The 22,541-nt window shown below is 35.2% G+C and overlaps 1 protein-coding gene across 3 annotated transcripts; it reads right to left on the minus strand.

Annotated features, from left to right (window-relative positions):
• Positions 1 to 2,256: 2,256 nt before the first annotated feature.
• Positions 2,257 to 17,476, minus strand: LOC131035608 (autophagy-related protein 18h). Of its 3 annotated transcripts, none has more exons than XR_009103982.2 (10): positions 16,844 to 17,476; positions 12,833 to 13,297; positions 12,308 to 12,730; positions 11,786 to 12,031; positions 10,851 to 11,678; positions 10,624 to 10,748; positions 3,926 to 4,080; positions 3,137 to 3,775; positions 2,678 to 3,042; positions 2,257 to 2,560 (listed from the first exon to the last, which is right to left on the minus strand). XR_009103982.2 is itself a non-coding variant. In XM_057967342.2 (10 exons), the coding sequence occupies exons 3-10, from the start codon at positions 12,929 to 12,931 to the stop codon at positions 3,038 to 3,040; spliced, it is 2,520 nt and encodes an 839-aa protein (XP_057823325.2). In that variant the 5' UTR covers positions 12,932 to 13,297; positions 13,450 to 13,544; positions 16,844 to 16,980; the 3' UTR covers positions 2,257 to 3,037. The 3 variants fall into 3 exon arrangements, 2 of the variants coding, with proteins under 2 accessions (XP_057823325.2, XP_057823324.2); XM_057967342.2 differs by adding an exon at positions 13,450 to 13,544 and having other exon boundaries at positions 2,257 to 3,042; positions 16,844 to 16,980; XM_057967341.2 differs by having other exon boundaries at positions 2,257 to 3,042.
• Between the last annotated feature and the right edge of the window lie 5,065 nt (positions 17,477 to 22,541).

Here is a 22,541-nt window from a genome sequence, read left to right on the forward strand (position 1 = left end):
TAATCTACAAGAGACACCAACATCAATTACACATGAAATGAAAATTATATCATGTGGACATGATTGGAATGGAATTGTTTAGCATTATATATGCATTCCAATATTATTTATATCTTCACGTCGGCCTAGGACATATTTACAATATCCGCAAGTCGGCCACAAGTGTATTCCTTAAACCAAATGTGGAGTTGGAACGATCCTAAAGCCAACATGTTACACCAGGGGTAAGATCACACTATACGTTACTCAACACAAACTCAACTAGACTCAAACTACCTTCACACACGTCCTCCAACTGGCAGATGTTACCTTCCTTTGGCACATCCAACAAGAACATTTACACAATCAACAAGCTAACATAGCATGAACTCTATCACTTCTAACTATCTGTCCACTTACAAAATCCTTTGAAACATGGATATAACATGCTTCATGTATAAATTTACTTCAAAACCACAAGCCATAACTACCAACTATGGTAGAATGTGGTACTAAAAACCATGACAATGCAACTAGGTACAAAAATTGTCTTTGAGCAATAGACCTCAGAAACCAACGATAAACACTTTTGAACCTCCACAAACACACTAGACAATTAGGAACAATTGATATCGATACATGATAACATTAACATTCTGCAAAAGAGCTATCAATCATTACTAGACTCTATCCTTCATCGTTCTCAAATACTCCAACATAATGTAATCTCTTTGACATAAATTACAACACTATGTTCAACACATATAAGATGAATATAATGTTTAGACACCTAACAAATGATATTATTCCTTCATCTTATCTTCTCAATTACACAACTATTTGCACATATACAATTCTTACAATTAAAAAAAAACACCCTTCCACAAACTTCAAAGAGGTCATTACAAGTGTACCGGTTACACAAGAGTTGAAATTTGAACATCCCTACATCCCTAAAAGAACAACAAATGATCTACAAACACCAACACCTCTCCTCTTATTAATGGCAGCTTTTATCTTTAATCACATATAAATCATGTTTGACCTCACCTCAACTTTTTACTTATTAGTTCAAGTCTAATTGAACTTCTCAAACTAATCATCCACTAAATGTTTAGGTCACCTAGGGGACTTGTGTACATGTATTCTACCTATATATCTCCTACACCCTATCAATTATTCAAGTCCTTAGAAAAGGAAGTCTTGTTTTATGTTTACTTCCTTATTTAACCCTTCAAAAATTAATCTTAATTTTTTTATTTTTTTATTTTATTTATTTTATGTTTACTTCCTTATTCAAGAGAGAAATATTTTATACTAATTAAAATAGTAAAATAAGATCACACGTTTTCATTTTCAAATATTATGCCCAATGAAGAGATAAGCTTTTAAAACATAGCATAGCACCCAACGAAGAGATAAGTATTACAACTTGACCGGAAGCTCAAATTTAGGGCCAACACTTCTTTTCCCCACGTAATCCCATGTCATTAAATGACTTGATGCATACATATGCAAAATAGGCCAGGATGATCTTAAATGTTCTTTTTTAAGATTGCCTAACTTAAAAGATAAATGAAATTAATAAGAAATAAAATGTAAAGGGGTATATTATAATTAACCTAAACCTGAAAGTGGAACGTGAAAAATATTTTATATGAAATTATTTTCTAATATATTTCAAGGATTAAAAAAAGAAAAAATCTCATCAATTCACTTCATTAGTCATTTGAGAATCCTAACTAACCCCAACCATACTAAACACAAATTGCACTATAGCAAACTATTTGTGAGCATAGCATCCGTTATATATTACTAAGCACATTGAGTTTTTCAATGATAACTGATATTCCCTTCCTTACCTTTCACTCTTGTAAAAAGGGTTTAAATGACAATCATTGTGTATGGCTCTAACTGTGTTTTTTATCAATCTTTTCTATAGATTGCCATGTTGCATCATTTAGAGTGGTTATTTAGTGTTTAACTTCTGCAACAAGAGTTTTTTTCAAGTGACTTGTAAGAAGTATCTACCATTGTGAAAAGACTATTGAAATACTCTCTGCTCGTTTAAAGGTTAGAATCAAATATTCAAACGTCGACCATACTCCAAAAATGCACTGAGAATGACAGCCAGAAGTTACATATATATCCAATTTAAAATTAGAAAATAATAGCTGAGGAAATGAATATTACTTACTAGACATCTGATGTAGCCTTGACATTCTCCAAAATGCACTAAGAATGGCAGCCAGAAGTTTTGGTATAGCCAACCCAAAATTAGGAAACAATAGCTGAGGAAATGATATTGCTTAAGAAATGAACACATCAAATTGATGTTTTAGCTCTGGCTCATGACAAAGCAAAAGCCACAACCAGAATAAATTGATGAATTATAGTATTAAAAAATTGGATCCTTCACTGCCACCCCGAGCACCAATCAAATATGGGTATTATGTACACAGCCAAACCTTTTACAACATGTGTACAACTTAAAATCACATGGAAGGGCAAATTTATCCTAGCAGCAACCACCAATGGAACAAAGGAACAAGTTGACATGAAATCAGGAGCACTCTCCAGCCTGTACATGACCAGAGCAACTCATTGAAATAATGATTCCTTCCTTCTAAGTATATATTGCAGGTTGGCAGGATTCTATACATAAAGAACTAAATAATGTTACATTTATTGGACATACCATTCCTCACCACCCCAACTAATGAACAAAATACTGGTGATAATCCATATGAGTTGGTCCAATTTGACAGTTTGTCTCCAAGATAGGAATGCCGCCAGTTTCTCTCAATCTCATTCATGAAATCAAATTAGTTGCATGTGAAACAGTTTACTTTGGAACCAAATGGCATATGCATGCAGATTCTACTGTTATGTCAGTTTCATATTTACACCATTGATATCAAGCTTTAGGTTGCAGATTTTAACATCTGCTAGCTAAGAATAAACAACACTGTACATTCAAGCAGCTTCGCTTGAAATAGGTCAAGAATGGATTTGCTTGAATGCATACTGTCAATTAATCTCCATATATACACACTCCTCATTCTGCACACAAAAACAAGAATATAAGAGTTTAGTATTAAAAATCCTTAGAAGCTGCCTAATCAATCAAGCATTGAAATACAAAAATATATCATACCTTGCTCGCAAAAGAACATGCCCCCAAAGGCATCCTCGTGATTATCCTCAGCTGTCGAGCTACTTTCTTTAACAGAGGAATCTTCAATCTTAGTATCTTCTACAGTTTCATTCTGTAAGGCATCCTCGTCATTTACTCCACCTGAGAGGCTACCTTCTTTACCATAGGAATCTACACTCTTAGCTACTTCTCGTGATTTGGATTTATTATTGCATTGTAGCAGGATTTCATGCAAACACTGTTTTGAGATGCTTGTAGTCTGTAGTACCGAAGAAGGTGAAACAGTTTCACCTTCAGCACTAACATCCCAAGTACTTGAACCAAATGAATCAGAATTATCATCAGGAGATAAAGTCCGATTGCCATTTGTCCCTACATGGTTCCCCAGGCCATTTACATAGTCTTCATCTATAACTCCTAAATTACCTGCACTCTTAACTGAATCTTCTTTTCTAAACTCATGGCCATGAACAAGAATATTTGAGTCCCCATGTATGCGAGGGTAGTTCTCAAATGCGTGCATCTTGGAAACATCACCCTGGTTCCATCCATTTAGATCAATGTTTGACAAATCAAAGGTTGAACCGTTTGTCATTTCAAAAGCAGACTGTGAAGTTGAGCAAGTTTGTACCATGAAATCTGAGAAAAGGACCAAGAATAATAAGAAATAAGAGACAGCCTAGAATATATTATTCAATGTCAGGGGTTATTCTATATTTGTCTGAATTATGGAAGAAAACCAAAGTAGCTAATAATGATGAACTAAAACCAAGACTACGGCTTGCATACCAGACACACTGTCATGAGAGTTAAGACTACAGTTAAGATGCTGAATTTTGGTACTTCCTACACCAATGCCATTAGTTACAGTTTGTGTACACCCATTCGTTATCTGATTGACTACTAAAGCTGAAGCATCTGGCAGGTTACTCGACACAACATTGCTGCGCAAACCACAAGAATAAATTAGAGGAGTGAATCGCAATACTGATACTTTAAAATTCATAAAACAGGGCCATGGTTAAGAAGTCAAAAGATATTGCCATACTAAGATTTCTCATGTTTTTACTCTTTACCTGTCTTGATAGTGAGCATTCAGAAGAACTGTGTTGAGCAATTAAAAACCTATAAAATTCATTTTTGAAAGATTTCTAATGACAATATTGCGATTATAATCCAATCAAAACAGGAGGTAAGGTGAAAGTTTGATTAAGGTCATTATGGAGAAGAGCTGAGCCTAAGGCAAAAGGAACAAGAAAAGGAAGGGCATTAGGCAGAAAATTAAAGGGAAAACAAAATAAACCCCTTGATCCACAATGTTCGAGCAATGAAGAATATGAGAAAAGAAAATAATTCTCCAGAAAACAACCAAATAACAATTGAGTCAGAACACAAAGAAACCTCCACTCCATATAGCAAAAGGGAAGCAATCAATTGATACTAGCAAGGGAAAAACATCAGGGAAAGTAATAACCCCAACCACTTTTGCTGTGCAGATAGGAATAAAAAGAATGAAGCAAGGGACTGTCAAATCCCAAGCCAAGTTCTCAAAAGTTGAGGCTAAAGGCAAATGCCAAAAGAGACAAGGATGTGATGGAAAGAACAAATCTTAATAAAGAGCATTAAGGATGTATCAAGGAAGATGCAGGCAGAGTCCAATCGTAGTAGTGGCCATTGCAAGGGTGGGTTTGGATTTTGGGTTGGGGGATTGCAAAGCAATCCATGAGCAAGCTGGGTTGGTTGTTGGAGATGGTGAGCAAGTTGTCGTGTTGGACAAAGACATGGCAGCTAGTAAAGCTATGGGTGTTGAATGGGATACACCCTTGGCAGAGGATATCAATACTTAGACTCCCTGAGCTCCCATCATGGCATGGTTCCTCACTTTATGTGCTTCTCATTCTCTTTCATGCAGTCTCCTTGGCATAGTTAATTCAAACTTCCCATTTTAGTTTTTGCTAATATACTCTTAGAACCAAATTGTATTGCAACTCTAGCCCCATGTCCCAAACTTTCTGCTTACAAGGACAAATGCTCTCTTCTGCCATTTTAGTTTTTGCTCATAATCAAACTTTATACTTTTGAATTAAGACTCTACTAATTTATCCATGCTTACTGCTCATAAGGACACTTTTTATTGTGAGGGTCCTCAATTAACTAAACTTTCTGCTTACAAGGACAAATGCTCTCTTCTGCCATTTTAGTTTTTGCTCATAATCAAACTTTATACTTTTGAATTAAGACTCTACTAATTTATCCATGCTTACTGCTCATAAGGACACTTTTTATTGTGAGGGTCCTCAATTAACTAACCCATTCAACTATCCCAAAAAATATTACTAGCTAAAAAAATCTGTATATCAAATATGATCCAAAGAGAGAAATTCATTTCATCCATCAATGTATTGCAACAATAGTTTATAACTTGTTTTTAAGAAAATATGGTGACAACCAAGCATGAAGCTGTATAACACAGTCAATCCTAGCGAAGCCAAAGTGAATATTCTACATATGAGGAAGGACAAGACCCTGATCATAAGAAACCTTCTAACAAAGTGATAAAAAGAATAGTAGCATTTGTTGCCAAATAATCGTGACTCACCAGTTTTGGCAATGTTTCCCCAAAAAAATCTGGTTTTTCAATTGATTGGTCAACCAAAAAACTTGGTATGCATTTTATTTTTAAATCATGATTAACTTGCAATTTTCAAAATAATTGTGATTTGTTTTTCTACTAAATCTGTCTCTAGGGTCATTTTCACTTATTTTTGCAGCAAATTTTATCAATTTTTTGTGAGCAGTTTCATAAAAATTTGACGGTTTGATTCCATTTGAGGGAGCTTGGTCAAAAATGATAAAATTATGAAAAATAGCACATGCCGTGAAGGTCCATATGACCTCAATGGCCTTAATTTGGTCTTGGCCCCTTGACTCCCCTAGGAACTCTCCCCTAAAACCCCTCTGAGACCCTATTAGGAACTTTTTTTTCTTTGTTTGGTGTAAAATTTAAACACAGCAGTTTTACTTTTTCTTTATTTTTAAAATTTCCTTGTAGTTCCACAGAGTTTAGCAATGGGAGATGGGAGTGCAGCTTCCAAGGTGAGGGACCAATGACCTAATTTTGGAAACAGCAGCTGGCAGTGCAAATATATATACATAAAAAACCAGGTCCTCACTATTTCTGACAAAATATTCATTCAGAGAACTAATGGTAATTCTAGAGAGTCTGACTGGTCTAATGATGAGGGCTACGCAGTTGAAGATAGGAAACTCGTCGTTCTTGATTTTTTTTCTCTCTGTTTTCGTAATTCTATGCTTCTAGTAATTAAAATCCTTACAGCAGTCAGCAGAAACTCAAAACATTTATTAGAACTTGATAACAATGAACATCCACCACCAACCCACACTAACCACTTCCTCCACTCTCTACTAAACCTGAGATGTCGATGATGTACGAATAAAAAAATATTTGAACAGCACCTTCCTAAAGTTAAGAGAATGTGCATCCAAATAAACTGTTTCAAGAGTCCATTTGCCTGCAATACCATTAAAGTGTTCCTTCTTTCTTCCAAGGTTAACCATTTGTACATGCCATCATTTTCTCTGTCCGTTCAAAGCTTTGACACAAATCAAAATCCTTATCATGACATAAAGAAATTGTGGAGATAACCAGCACTGTCGGGGTGTTTGAGAGGTTTGTGGAAATAGCGAGCTGTCCTGAGGACATACTGCCATCCCCCATCCCCACCAAGGGGGATGTTCTCTGAGACATATCCTGGGGATATCTCCTTGCTGGTGGCAGTTGGGGTGTGGCACAAGGACATTTCCTTGGCCTCTTGGCATCAAGGGAATATCCTTCTTGTGAGAACGGCAAGGTGTTTTATTTTGAGGGTGGGGGGGCATCCCCTTGAACACTGATTTTTTTATTTTCTAGTTAAGTGATTTTTTTTTATCTTTTGGTTTGCTGATTTACTCCTGAGAAAGATTTTTGATACTGTGATATATAGCATTTATACATATGGATTCATTTGGCAGTTGGCACTATTCAGGTATTTAGGCTGGTTCAATTATAATGTTTTGTAATTCTATGTATTTTGTCCTATGTATCCCTGGGATGTGTTGCCTACAAAAATGTACCCATTCCCTATAGGGGATGTCTAGAGGGTGGGTAGGAAATGTCCTGCCCCCCCCCGCCAAAAAAAAACCCCATTTTTTTAGAATTTCATAAGCGTTTCAAGGACTTTCAAAAACCAGTAGGGGACAGCCCAGTAGTTTTTTCCTAAGCCAATACCATACCATTTATGTGGCACACTCTCCATATTTTAAACAAACGTCAAAAGGTGCACTTGTTGTTTGTCTTATCATTTGTCTCTCTTGGAGAACATAAGCTATGCACCTCCATCTTTGATAAAGAGTAATCCAAGGTGGGTATAGTGGTGGAGGAGATGAGACAAGTTTGGATAAGGAATGGCTGCTCTATCATGATGGATGGGTGGACCGATACTAGAAATTGACCACTCATCAATTTCATTGTCACTTGTCTCCTCTCATAGGTTGTCAGTTCCCCTCCCTCCTATAGAGAGGATCACTCTACATATAGCTTCATCCAGTTAGCCAGGAGGAATAGGTTCTGGCTGACTCTCAACAATTGAAGAAGCTAGTGGCCATGCATAGTGTGCCTTTTGGCTTCAAGATTTACAAACTTTCGAGTATCATTAGACTCCAATCACATGTTGAAATATTGATCCCAATGATGCCACATATGTTGAGCAAGAGGCAGCACATGAGCGATTGGTTAAGGTTCCATTGGATGAGATTGCTCCTCATAGTGGCAATGAATCAGACTCAAACTTCAGTTTTAATGCAGTGTTACCAAATGCTGATTAGGGAAAGCTGCACATTTTTTATGTTTTTGTCATTCTATAGTTGAAACTTGCAGCCTTTAGGCATTTTGTTGTAATTTTTATATAATATATATGCACATTGACAATGAAAACAAATATATTTTGTTAATTTGTTTGTCAACTTGTGAAATCTCAGTTCAACTCTAATGTATGTATTGAGATTCCATGGCATATATGATGAATGCCTTATCAATGTTATCATATGAATGTTTGAAATTCTGAACATTTTTTTATAGCTGTCCCCTAGACAATGGCCTCCAAAAAAATCCATCCCGGAAACACATCCCCATATTCCCTGCTGTCCCTGTTCCTGGAACTTGGTGGAACATAGATTTTATGAGATTGTCTTCTCTGGAATAAGTTGTGAAGGAACAAAATCACGAAAGTTGTGGGTCAGTAAGTACAAAATTCTGAAATGATGCAAGGATATTTTGGCAACTTGACATAAAACTATCAAGTGTGTTGGCGCAGGCTGGATTCTGATTACTAGTCCTTTGATGAGCAATGACTTTCCATTACTTTAAGAGTTCTAACACCAAAATTGACCTGAATTCTGACTTTTTCACCAGTACATCTCTTAGAATTTAAAATGATACTGGAAGAATTAGATTATTAACCCTGAAAATTGTATTAAGCATGTGCTAGGCATGAATACCCAAGGTGATAGGCTTGACCAACTTATCCGATTGATCTGTTCAGGCTGGCACCAAATGCTCTAGATCATGGTAGTTAGTTGCATTGCTGAGGTAAACAATGATGTTCATGGTGCTGCTGATATTTCATCTACAACTTCAAATGGGCATAAAATTGTTCCCAGATATTCTGGACCACTTAAAGAAATTGTTCTGTATTATAATTTATTCCACTCCTATTGTGCCAATCAAATCAAAATTGGAAAGTGGTGAATAAAGCACGAATGAGTACAAGCCAAATTTACTCCATATACAGTTTGATTTTCCTTATATTTGCTTGCCTTAACTTTCTTCTTCTGGTTTTTATTCCTGTGTAGAATTCCTAACATAGCCCTTTACCTCTGGACAGAAAACAGTTCCCCTCCTTGCTTTCCAATTTCTAATCTATATTATTTCTCTTCTTTCTTCCCCTTTCTAGTCAACTTTCTTTCTTCTTTTCCATTCTAAGTCATCTTTTTCTCTCACATTTCCCTAAGGGTCCAATGTTCATCAATGGAGTGCAGGGTGCAGTACCTGCACACTGGATGAAAAGTTCATTGTTGTATTACTTGTATATGCACAGCTACTCGTGACAGACAAAACAAAGATTGAAAACTTTGCTTAACTATCTGTCTCATGAAACATTGTGAATAGTCCAATTTAGAATGAAGAACAAAAGTGCATCCCACAAATAAAAATGAACTTAGAAATTTGATTGTAAACAACAAAAATTGATCAGACAAGTAAAACATGCATGGAAATGACTTTTATTCATTTCAAGAAAAATAATAGCCTTCTGGCAACCAACCAGAATGGCCATTTTGGAATATTGGCTTACTTTTGGAAAACAAGTGTCCCTTAGCAGATGTTATCATGGCTCATCTTGTAGCAGATAAAAATGTTCCACCACCTTCAATGCAGTGATCTAGAACAGTCTTACTTACTGAAGTGTGTTATTAAGTTGTTGCAAAGTTCTGATATACTGCATCAGTAGTTACAAATATTAACAAGTGCTATAATGAAATCTTTTTTGGGACATTTTGCCACTTTGCCTCTGTGAACCTAACTGATTTGTGGGATTTCTTCAAGTAGATAAAGTAAAAAGCCATCAGATGTTCATGCTCGTACAGAGTGGAGGAAATAATAAACAAGGTTATATTAGGAGAAAAGCTGGTCACACGGAACAGTTGAGAAAAAATGGAATTGAGAAAAGAGTCTACTCCACAAAGTCAAATTGCAAGCTACTTCATCGGGATCACCATATCATTTCTTGCAAGATATGCAGTCAGAGAATCCAAGTCATCTGCAGCATTGATAGGAAACTTACAAAAAATATGCTTTATGTCCAAATACTTACCAGTTCAGACTTGTCCTCATATACTAGAAGAAGGCAATCAATATAATTTCTGTGTGCAGTTTTACTTCTTTTCTTTTTGTTAAGAGTGCAACCACTGTGGTATGGACATGGGTCATACAATCTACTAGCAAGGGATCTCCCTTTTAAACAAGACTCGAAGACTCAACACCCTACCCATGTCCTTTCTTAGTAATATCATACACTGGATGTGGTTGTGATTTAATGACATTCACGAGAAAGTCAGAAAACAATATATTCATGGAGGATGAATTTTATATTTCCTAAAGTTTGGGAATAACAAAGAAGAACCACTATATATCAAACCAATTAAGCCACAAAATTAAGAAATAAAACTAAACCTCCAGACAGTGATAGAACAGTACTCTTTGTCAAAGAAACATCTAAGACAGATAGAACAAGAATATCTTGCTCCTGGCCAAAAACCACTTTAAAGAATCCTTTGTACCATATCTCAAAAACAAAGATCATAAAAGCATTAACATTCAGTGGAACATGAGATCAAAATATGCACATTTTATGGATTATATAAGCCCATACCTTGCCAGTGGCATCAAATCTTTACTCTTAATTTCAACAACACGTGTTGGAAACTTTTCAATTTCTCCTTCCTCATAAGATCCTTTTTCGACTGCTGCCTCCACCATAATTTTATGGAAATATATCTGGCATAGCACATAACGAGCTGAGATAAGATAAACACAGAAACATTATTATAGCCATGAAGATCTAACAAAAACATATTTCACAGAGACAAATATCAGAACCTCAGGTTTGACCCATATTGCAGGTCTTTCTTGGTGTGTATGCACTTCAGCATTTGAGAGGTACCAACTATGTTTCTCTTCAGTCATCTTGTCTTCCTTTACTAACTGTTCACTGCCATCAGATTCAGCATGGATTCTCACATTTCTATAACCTGCCCAGGCAGTTGCCCGTTCTTTCTTAACACTTGTTCCAACAAGTTCATATATGTCATCTTGTCGCTCATCCATGTTTAATTTTCGACCAACATCCCAGCGCTGGAGTTCCTCATATCTGAAGTCCTCTGTTTGTATTGATCCGCTAGAACCTGAAGCAACTTCTGGATGACTGTAGTGCACTATGTCTATTGCAGCATTAGGGTGCAAAGCATATTGTACAACATGACCAGGAGGTGAGAAACCCCACAATTGATTCTTAATTGTAGAATTCCCAAGCTGTGATTCCAGGCAATGATTGCCCCCATTGTGAAAAACAGCTGCAACAGCACCAGATGAAACATTTGGCTTCCCTCTTGCTGCAGCTGCAGCATTGCTGATGGTACTGCACCATCCATCATTACCATTCCTTACCTTGCATACAGCTGACAGTATTGTTGGATGTCGGGGTATAGGTAGCTGATTGCCCTTCAACCGTGGACTTGACCAAGGGCACATAACAGTTAAACCTTGAACCATTGGAGATCCTATACTACTGTCCACAATCACACTTACATGATTATGTGGACTTCCTACCACACTAAATGGTGATATTGAATATAAGTGGCTTGTTCCTCTGGAGGAACTGACAGCAATTGAACTACTGTCATCACTGAAACTGATGTCCTGTATGACCTGTTGAGAAGCAAAACCCTCTAAATTAATATACTAACTACTTCACAAGAAAGACTACCAGCCAGCTGTAATGAAATAAGAATTATATAAAGACAATTTATGTTTACCGCATTTGTCACCCCACGAACCAGCTTGTATAGATGTATGTGTGATGCATTCACATTAGAACCAGTAGAGCAAGAACCATTCCCTAATGCATAGGGCATAATGCGAAAAACATTGAGGTTATGACCATTAATTGATGCAGTAACCAGAAGAGTGCCACTGGGGTCAAAGCACAATGCAGAAATGGGTATACTGTGTGGTCTAAATTGAGCAACAACTACATTGCTAACAAAATCTCTCACAATCACCTGCAGCATTTATCAAATGAGATACACCGGCATAAACAATATTGTCTTTAACTGCACCACATTTGAAGAATGAAATAAAACCAGACAGATGTAGTCAAAATCAAATGATGTATTCCCTAAATCATTCAGTAGAAACCTATTCCTTGTGGTGAAACAGAGCAGAAAATATCAAATTAAAGAAATAAGACATGTTAAATAAAGTTAGTATGGTACACAATAAGTATCTCCATGACATACATTTATAATGGTAAATGAGAGCACACAGGAACTACATACCGTCCCAATATTTTCAGAGTCATGTCCAACTGCAGCATCTGTATGATTTTTCCAATTGACATTTCCTGATGTTGGAGGACTAAAACTATCAGGAATAAGCTCAGAACAGTACTTGGTCAAAGTCTTGTATCCCATGTCTCCAAGGGTAACAATCCCAACAGCAATTTGCTTGCTGGATTCTTTTGCAAGGTGTGCCACTGTGCTTCCATTAAGGGGCGCTGTTGCCAAGCTAACACTTTGGGGGTTTATGCGACCACTGGTTGATACAAAAGCATGAGTTGCTACATATGCTAACCACCTTGGACCAACGTCCATCGGACCATAGCCTATATTTACACTTCCTGGTCCCTGACCTCCTTGAGGAATAGGATAGGATGGCACATTGAACATTAACTCAAGAGTTGCCGTATTATAACAAAAGATCTGACATAAAAACAATAAATAATTAGATACCACTGAACCTTACTGCCCAAAGGAAAAACAATACATATTCTGATTCAAACTAATCAAAATTCAAAAGCTTACTTGATTTGTAAGGGCAACAGCTACAATTCGTGGACTGCAGCGCACCGAGTATATAGCAGATCGAAAACGCAGTTTATGGACATAAGCATGGGTTTTCATAGAATAAAAACAAATAACTGTAGGTATAAAACTACTAATCTCTGATTGCAGTGAAACAATCCCACCATTAGTGTATCCAATACCAAGTGTGCCTGGAACTTTGCTTTCACTGACAGCAGCATCACCAGTAACAACCAACAATAAAGGTGAGGCAGCTTGAAAGCCACTATCCTCTTTGTCCACAGTAATTGGTTGTGGTTGAATTCGTAGGAATGCAACAGGGCCATCACGCCTTGAGAGCACCTCACGCACATTATCTACTTCCTCAATGTCCCAAACTTGGAAACCAGTTACATATGCAAGCAGAAGAATGCGGTGACTAATGCCTGTTGGCAATTCCAGTCTGTCAAAACCTGCCCATTGTACCTATCCCAAGAGGACAAGTTTAAAAAAGCATCAGAAATCTGATTCTACCCGACATCTGAAGCAAAAAATCAAAGCCCTACATCTATACATCCATTTACTATCCATGGGGTAAATCACAACAGATGACATGAAGATTGGTATCTAAAAAGTACCTAAGTTTCTGCTATAACTCCACTCAAAAAATATGAGAGGGATTAAACTGGACTTCTGTAAATGCTGAATGAACTCAACAGCTTCTGTTGATGTACTGTTAACAAATTCAATATCTAAACAATCTGAGATTCTTTAGCTCAAGTCCAACGATCGACTTTATCTGATAAATTAAGTGGCTGAAGCATTAAATGGCAAAAATTAAAATATGATGTGTCATGATGTGCGATCGATGCATTGCAAAACAGTCGAAAAGAGGATCTATATGCATTTGAAAATCAGAAATCCTGTTCACTGCAATTGGTGCTAAACAAAGACAATGATTAACCATGTGAATAAAAATGGCATTTAAAAAGAGTCTAAACAGGCTGGTGTGAGCTAAGTAATAAAATAATCTTTAACATCGTAAATAAAAAATATATATATCACCAAATATTCTTCAATTTGGTAACCAGTGAAATCTAAATATTCTGGTAATACTCTTCATTTCGTTGCAGACATGAATTCTGTCTAAAATTTGAATTCTGTTTCAGACATGAATTCTGTCAAAGAATGGAAGTGACTGAACAATTCCGCAATGCAAGGTTGTGAGAACTTCACTTTTGAGGAGCCATCTATTCAAAGCTTGAAATTGAAGATGGGCAATTTATCTAATATTTGAAATGAGGGTTCATTAATATTAGATTTGGGACTGATAAATTCCACATATATGTTTTTATCTTGCTGATTGTCATTGTACAGTCAACTAAAAATAAAAATAATGAACAAATTCTGTAAATACTTAATACACATTTCTCAGAATTTGAAAGACAACACATCCCTCTCAATCAGGAATACGAGACTCAAGGGAAAATGTTAACAAATGGCATAAGTATTCACAGAATTGAGTAGAAAATACAACTGTTAATTCAAAACCATTATAACATATTTAATGGGAGTATGAAGGGAGTTGAAACACAAATTCACACTCTACATTTACGAATACGTATGCTAACGAAAAAATGTTCACAAATAATAATTACTTGTTTGCTTCCATATTGACTCGTGCGAAAATCAGCAGATAATACTACTCATAACAATGGAAACGCCCTCTAAATTCCAATGTAATTCTGATTGAATTTTTAAAACTAAATGCCAATTTCTCACATTGTTAGGAAAAATTTAAAAACCCGAAAGCATGCCAAGCCTAAAGGTTCACAAGTGACATTTATCTCCCTATTGACTTCAACAAGAAACAACTGAAAAAAGACTGATGTTCATTTTAAAAAGCTTCAAAATGTCGCAAAAGAAACCCATTCAGAACAATAAACAATATGAACAATGCCCACTAAATGCCTATCAAACTCTAACAGAATTTTCAAAAGCATGTCAAGTGAAAAATGTTCACAAATGGCAATTACCTCACACTGACTCAAGCAGAAATCAAAAAACAATAGGACTTATGTTGGTTTTGAAATCTCTGCAATGGTTAAATGTCAAAGACCAAAAACTTAATTCAGGACAACTAACAATGCCCTCTAAATCGCTGTCTATTTCTGGTTGAAGTTTCAAGAATCAAAACCATATGCCAATTCCTGTTCATTGCAAAAAATATATAAAGAATCAAAAGTATCTAAAGAGAAAAATTTTACAAACGAATTGTTTCTGAAATAACTCAAGCAGAAATCAGCAGGCAAGAAGACTATTGCTCATCAAATGTCCAAAATCAAAATGTCATTACAAAATTCATTCACGACAACAGACAATGTCCCAAGTAAATGTCCCCTAATTTCTAATTGAATTTGAAAGACCATGTCATGGTGTCTTTGCGGGCAAAACTATCTCAAGGACAAATATACACAAATGGAAATTAAATCCTATTAAATTGTACAAAACTCAATAAGACTATGATTTATTTTAAAAACCTCGAAATGTCATGAAAAGAAAACCATTCAAGGCAATCGACAATGTATTCTTAATGCTTGTCGAATTCAAATTGAATGTTCAAAACCATATGACAATTTCTATTTACAACTACTGTAATTCTTATTGCCCACCAAATTCAGATTAATTTGCAAAATCATACGCCAATTTCTCTTTGCAATGAAAAAACCATGGCAAATGTTCACAAATGACAATTACATCCCTATTGCTGGATACAAAATTCAGCAGACAATTAGACTGAAAACATAAAAAATGTCAGCAAAAAAAACTACTCAGACAATATCGAAAACGCTTTCTACATGTCCGTAAATTTCAGACATGAATTCTGTCAAAGAATGGAAGTGACTGAACAATTCTGCAATGCAAGGTTGTGAGAACTTCACTTCTGAGGAGACATCTATTCAAAGCTTGAAATTGAAGATGGGCAATTTATCTAATATTTGAAATGAGGGTTCATTAATATTAGATTTGGGGCTAATAAATTCCACATATATGTTTTTATCTTGCTGATTGTCATTTTACATTCAACTAAAAATAATGGAAGAATTCTGTAAATACTAAATACACATTTCTCAGAATTTGAAAGACAACACATCCCTCTCAATCAGGAATACGAGACTCAAGGGAAAATGTTAACAAATGGCATAGGTACTCACAGAATTGAGTAGAAAATACAACTATTAATTCAAAACCATTATAACATATATATTGGGAGTATAAAGGGAGTTGAAACACAAATTCACACTCTACATTCAGATTAATTTGCAAAACCATGAACCAGTTTCTCTTTGCAATGAAAAAACAACGGCAAATGTTCACAAATGACAATTACTTCCCTATCGCAGGATACAAAATTCAGCAGACAATTAGACTGAAAACATAAAAAATGTCAGCCAAAAAAACTACTCGGACAATATTGAAAACGCTTTCTACATGTCCGTAAATTCCGTAAATTTCTGATTGATTATTCAAATCATATGCCCAAAATAACAAAAGTACATATTCTCTATACGGCCGTAATAAAAAACAAAAAATAAAAAATCCTTTGTGACAATCATGGTACTGCCCAGCAAATAAAATCATTACCACACGCCCCTTATTAGAACTGAAACCCAAATTTTACTCTAAAATCAGGAAAATCGTCGCGAGGCCAAATGTCCACAAATGACACTCATTTCACATTGAATCATGCGGAAATCAACGGGAAATAAAAACAATTGATCCCCGTAAAACTGAATATCCTCTGGAATGCCACCAATTTTTTTTAATACACCAAACTAAAGAAAAAACCCTCCAAATGTCCCAAATTGTTACGAAATTCCAAAACTACGTTTCAAAAAACACCAAAGAATACTCTCCAAATGTCTGTCAAATTATGATTGAATTTTCAAACCCCAAATTTCAAGTTTTCTCAAGAAAAAACGAAAGCACGTGTGCAGCCCAACATAGAATAAACAAAATCAAAGTACCCACCTGTTCTCTGTGGCGGTCGTCCTCAGACGCAGAAACTGTAGAAGCGATGGAAGCCCCAGCAAAGCGCAGAGAGGAAGCAACAGACGAAATAGCACGTACAGAACTGGACAATAAACTACGGCTCCGTTCCGATTTACGACCCTGAGATCTGTTCCTATCATTCCTCATTCTCTTCCTTCCAATCAATCAATCAATCAACTGGCCGATCTATAATTCAATTGAAATAGATACCCAACAACCCAAAAAGAATGGAGTCTTTTTTGTTTTAGGAGAAAAAATTGCATCTATTGCAGAGACTGGGAATTTATATACAAAGGCCACAAGGCCAAATGAAGTTGCAGGAGGAGGAGGGTTGGGTTAATTAATTATGAAGAGGGGTATTGTGAAGAGAACATTCCGATCCATGTGAAGTGGCGTATAGACCCGGATTCGAACCCGGCGGATTGGAATATTCCTACAAAATCATTGCATTTCTGTTGTTTCCAACACGAAATATATACTTCAAAACTTCAATCAACATGCCCAACGGCTTTAAACTCCTCATACCCTTAGCCGGAAAAACACTTGTTATTGTTATTGTTATTGTATTATAATAATCATTCAGACGCATCAAAAAAAAAAAAAAAAATTCTACTACAGTTATTATGCATCGATCTGTCAGTATTGTTTTAATCTTCTCGCCACAGTAGATCGTTAATCACAGTTTTTTTCTGTATTTTTTTCGGTTGCTGAAGTAAATCTGGGGTTAAAATTAATTAATTACGCCTATTTTTCCTCGGATGCTTAGCCATTGAAATCTACACGTCCCTGTCAACCATTGTTTTAACAAAAAAAAGATTTTATTTTTTTTAATGATCTGTTGCTGACTGGCATTTGGAATTTTTGAGTAAATTTGAGCTCACGAAAAGTATGTTTAATTTTCAAGCAGACACAAAGGAATTATTTATTGCTTTGTAGTGTTCGTTTTTTCTTTTGCTTTTGCTTGACTTGCCTCTTAGCCAAAGATGTACTCTTCTACAAGGTGGTTTTTTTAGTGCTTTTCATTGGCATAGAACTGTTCGTAAGGGTTGTTTTTTAATTAGTTATTAATAATTGAAAAAACTATTTATTTTTATTAAAGTATAGATATAAAAAAAATTATTTTTTTTATTTTTAAATTAAATATCAAGAAGTCTCATTACAACATATAACAACGGGAGTTCATAACTTAATCGTCTACATATCTAATTCTATCATATCTAGTTCCCCATGTCCATATACATCTGATACAAAAATACAACGGTTACAAAAGATATACATTCAATTCTATTACAAAATATATTCCTCAAAGACTACTAAAGACCCAATCAAGAGGGGAGTTGTCCAAACTGGAAGACCCCATCAGGAGGGGTGTTGCCCCCTACTGTCTCATACCAAGTCGTTCACCCAAAAGGGTCATCCATCCAAACAAGTTCCTTCCCAGCATATATATGATCCAAGTAAGGGTGCATGAAGATTTCAGCTACTAGTAAGGCTAACTTTTGTTGATGTTGTTGCTCTCTGTCCTTAATCTCATTCAATTCCCTCATGAAGTTGTGTAGGGCAGCGTCAAAGGGAGTTGTGTCCCCATCTTGTTTTGCCCAAGATAAACCATGAGAGACTTCCCACTTGAAGACTCAAGCAATGCCATCTTTCATGAGGTTCTCAAATTTTTCTTTTAGATAGCCTCATCATCACTGTAACCTACGAGCAAACATCATGCATAAGGAGTCTCCTTAGAGACTCAGTAAGTGTCCTACATCTATCATTAAACACACTATCATTCCTAAATTTCCATATAGTCCAAAGAATATTTGCTAAAAGAATAGACCAAAAAAAATTGAAATCTTTCTTGAGGTTGACTACAAATCCACATAATATATCAAAGATGGTGCACCATGAGTAAGTGGAAGGGGGGATTAGGATTGAAAGGCCTAAGAATGCAAGGTATTGCACTTGTAGCCAAATGGATCTTCAAAGCTCTGCAAGGGGAAGAGCCATGGAAGATATTGGTGAGACATAACATTTCCAGCGTTGTCCCCAAGCGAGGTCCCTCCTAGAAAGGTTTGTCGTTCAATGACTTAGTTATTGGGCATTTCTCAATAGCTCTAGCAAGTTCAATAGTTTTAAAAGCATTGTGGAAAGCATGGAAAGTGTGAGGCACCTTTTCTCACGTAATGATTTCATCAATGATGATAATAAGATCTGGGGGCATAGGTCAATTTGGTGGAATTTGATACATAAGGATTGTAGACACCTAAAATTTTCTTAGCTTAATTAAATAAATATTTTATTTATTTGATTATTTTATCATAAGTCTTCTATTAATTAAATAAATTTTTATTTAAATAATTAATTCATTTATCCTCTTCTAGCTTTTCCCTATTTAAATAAATATTTTTATTTATTTAAATTATCTTTTCCCTAAATTAAATAAATATTTTGTTTATTTAATTGGTCTATTAATTAAATATATTTTTATTTATTTAATCAATTCATTAGCTTTTTCATTCTATGACACATGTCATTTATCTCTTTATTTTTCCTCTACCTACATCTTCATTATTTTATTTCTTATCCTATCTACCCTCTAATCCTAGCTGGCCATTTATCCTTTCACCTCTTAATCTTATCCCTCCATTTTCTTAAAAGGTCTTCTATATAAGAGGATTCTTTCATTGTCATCAACCCTAATAAGCAATAAGCAATCTGGCAATCTAGTATTGGAGTTTACTTTTTTTTATTTTAGCATTCTTATCTTGCATCCATCATATCTCAAATCTCCATTTCCTCATAGCCTTTGTGTGTGCTTCTAAGAGCAATATTATTAAAAAAACACAAATCTTGAGGAATAGGAGTGCAATGGAGTAGTTTTTAGAGCATGTATGTGTGTTTCTAGTCTAGATTTTGGTTTGCATTGTGTGCATTTTGTAGGTACTCTATTAAGGATGTTGAAATAGATATGGATCATGTCCCATAAGATTTTAGATATATTATGTTTCCATCCACAAGGATAAACCACTGGCAACCATTGGTTTTATTACAAGGTTGCTTAGCAAAATCCTAGGCAAGGAAAGGCATTCAAGTATTTGATAATATCTTTGAAAATGGAAGTTGTTATCTTGGCAGGAAATTAATAGTAGATATAATGTGTCGCTATCCCAATTCAGGACATGCTCTGTTCTGAAGGTTGCTTTTTCTTCACTCTCTCAGCCTTTCCTTTGCATTGTTGACTACAACATCTTTTCTTCCTTTAATTGGATTGATGGAACTACTCTCCATGCAATCAAAGCTAAAGCTATTTAAAACCTTCTTGTTGATAATAATGACATTTTGAACCATTTGAGATATTCTTGGAATCTTAACCTTAACCCTGATGCTTGGTAGAAAGTTTGTGACCGTCTGTGGTGCAAACTTATTGAACCCAAAAAGAAGTTCTTTATTTGGCGGTTGTTGTTGAATAGAGTACCTGTTAAGAAGCTTGATGGGGAGTTTAATACCTATTCTTGAAACTATTAACCATTTTTTCTTTGATTGTTTATTTGCCAAAGAAGTTTGGTGTATGTTTGGCCTTGTTGCAAGCTATAATATTAATGTCTATGATATATAATGTGGATTTGTGGCCAACCTCAAGAAAGATTTCAATTTTTTTTGTCTATTCTTTCAGCAAATATTCTTTGGCCTATATGAAAATTTAGGAATGATAGTGTGTTTAATGATAGATGTAGGACACTTACCGAGTCTTTGAGGAGACTCATTATGCATGATGTTAACTCATAGGTTACAGTGGTGATGAGGTTGCCTAAAAGGAAATTTGAGAACCTTATGAATGATGGCATTGCTAGAGTCTTCAAGTGGGAAGTCTCTCATGGTTTCTCTTGGGTAAAATAGGATGGGGACACAACTCCTTTTGAAGCTTCCCTATGCAACTTCATGAGGGAATTGAACGAGATTAAGGGCAAAGAGCAACAACAACAATGGGAGTTAGCCATACCAATAGCTGATTTTTTTATGCACCCATACATGGATCATATACAGGTTGAGAAGGAACTTGTTTGGTTAGATGGCCCTTCTGGTTGGGTAGCTTGGTATGAGATAGTTGGGGACAACACCCCTCCCAATGGGGTCTTCTAGTTTGGACAGTTCCCCTCTTGATTGGGTCTTCAATAGTCTTTGAGGGATATATTTTGTAATAGAACTGAATGTATATCTTTTGTAATTGTTGTATTTTAGTAGTGGATGTATATGGGCATGGGGTACTAGATATGGTAGTCTTGGAATAGATATGTGGGTTGTTAAGTTATGAACCCCAGCTATTATATTTTGTAATGGAAATGTTGGAATTAATTTGAGTTTTACTAGTGTGAATAATTCAAAAGTGCCTTTATTTAAATATTAAGCAAATTAGTTATATCACAATAGTAAACAAATATGACCTAGGTCAAATGATAGTGAATGGTCAATAAATTTAAATAAATAGTTGTAAAATTTCAATATAGATGGAAGAATATTGTAAAGAAAATGAAACTAGCATGCAAGTAAACTTGGTGTAAAAGTGCAAAAGTAAATTGTCTTGTGGAAATGAAAAGTAAACAAAATGTAGACCATTAAGTGTAGCTAAACCTCCAAATTTTTGGCAAAGATCAACTCCACTGCATTCTTTATTTTCTTTTAGACCTACCACTGACCTTAATATATATATATATATATAGTAATCTACAACAATATTCAATAAAAACTTTTCAAACCCTCTTTAATATCGTCATAACCATAACATAACAATTTTTTACCTTTATGTTGGCTCTTGCATTTTAAAAATCAAGACATGTAGACAATAGCAATGCACGCAAACTTTGTGACATCTATCTTGTAAACTTTGCTCACATCTTTACCAATATATAACATGTTGCTTATACATATCTATGTAATTATTTGGTATCCTATACTATTATAACAAATTAGTCGCTAACATTTGGCAATAATTTCGCTACACTGCAGCCTTGTTTATTTTTATGGAGGGAGCTTTATTCACAAAGTTGTATTACCTATTCAATAAGGAGCACAAACCTTAGGCTGAAACCACTTCAGCTAAGAGCCAATGACTAAATTCACCTAGGACACAATCCTGCCCTCATCCCTTATGATGTTGGAGCCTTGCACTCAATAAGAGTTGATCCCTAGTGAATTCATTAAGAACCGTTCAACTTCACTATAGACCAAGGACCCATTGACAATATTTGTGGCTTTAGTTGTCTTATAAAATAGAATACAAGTTTATTGATGGACGTAAGAGAGTATGTTTGAGATTTTTATGTAAATTATTATTTTTTTGGTTAAAGTTGGAGAGGTTATAATTGAGAGGTTTGATGATGTTTGTATAAAGCATCTTAATTTTCTTAAGAAGGGATCTTTTTCTTTGAGATTCAATATTTTAGCATTATTTTTTATTTTTTATTTTTGTATAGGTTTATCGTCTTTTAGATCACAATTCATGATGTTTGTTAGTTTTAGTTGGCAATGTATTTGAAAAAGTTTTGTATGCTATTATAGAATCGTATTAGTTCTTTCTATCATGGCTAATTGATTTTTCAAAATGTTGCATAAGCTCTCAACCTTCATATTTGGGCTTATGGCCAAATTTTATATCTCAATGTTTGTGTGAGCACATGTATAAATTTGT

Source organism: Cryptomeria japonica, chromosome 3 (assembly GCF_030272615.1).
Source record: "Cryptomeria japonica chromosome 3, Sugi_1.0, whole genome shotgun sequence".
Taxonomy (NCBI): domain Eukaryota; kingdom Viridiplantae; phylum Streptophyta; class Pinopsida; order Cupressales; family Cupressaceae; genus Cryptomeria; species Cryptomeria japonica.

Excerpts from the sequence above, each read along its gene's own strand:
- LOC131035608 (XM_057967341.2), bottom strand. The coding sequence starts at position 17,011 with ATGAGGAATGATAGGAACAGATCTCAGGGTCGTAAATCGGAACGGAGC. Across the intron at positions 4,081-10,623 it reads GATTTGATGCCACTGGCAAG|CAATGTTGTGTCGAGTAACC; the intron begins GTATGGGCTTAT and ends TGGTTTGCGCAG. Across the intron at positions 3,776-3,925 it reads CTCTCATGACAGTGTGTCTG|ATTTCATGGTACAAACTTGC; the intron begins GTATGCAAGCCG and ends TCCTTTTCTCAG.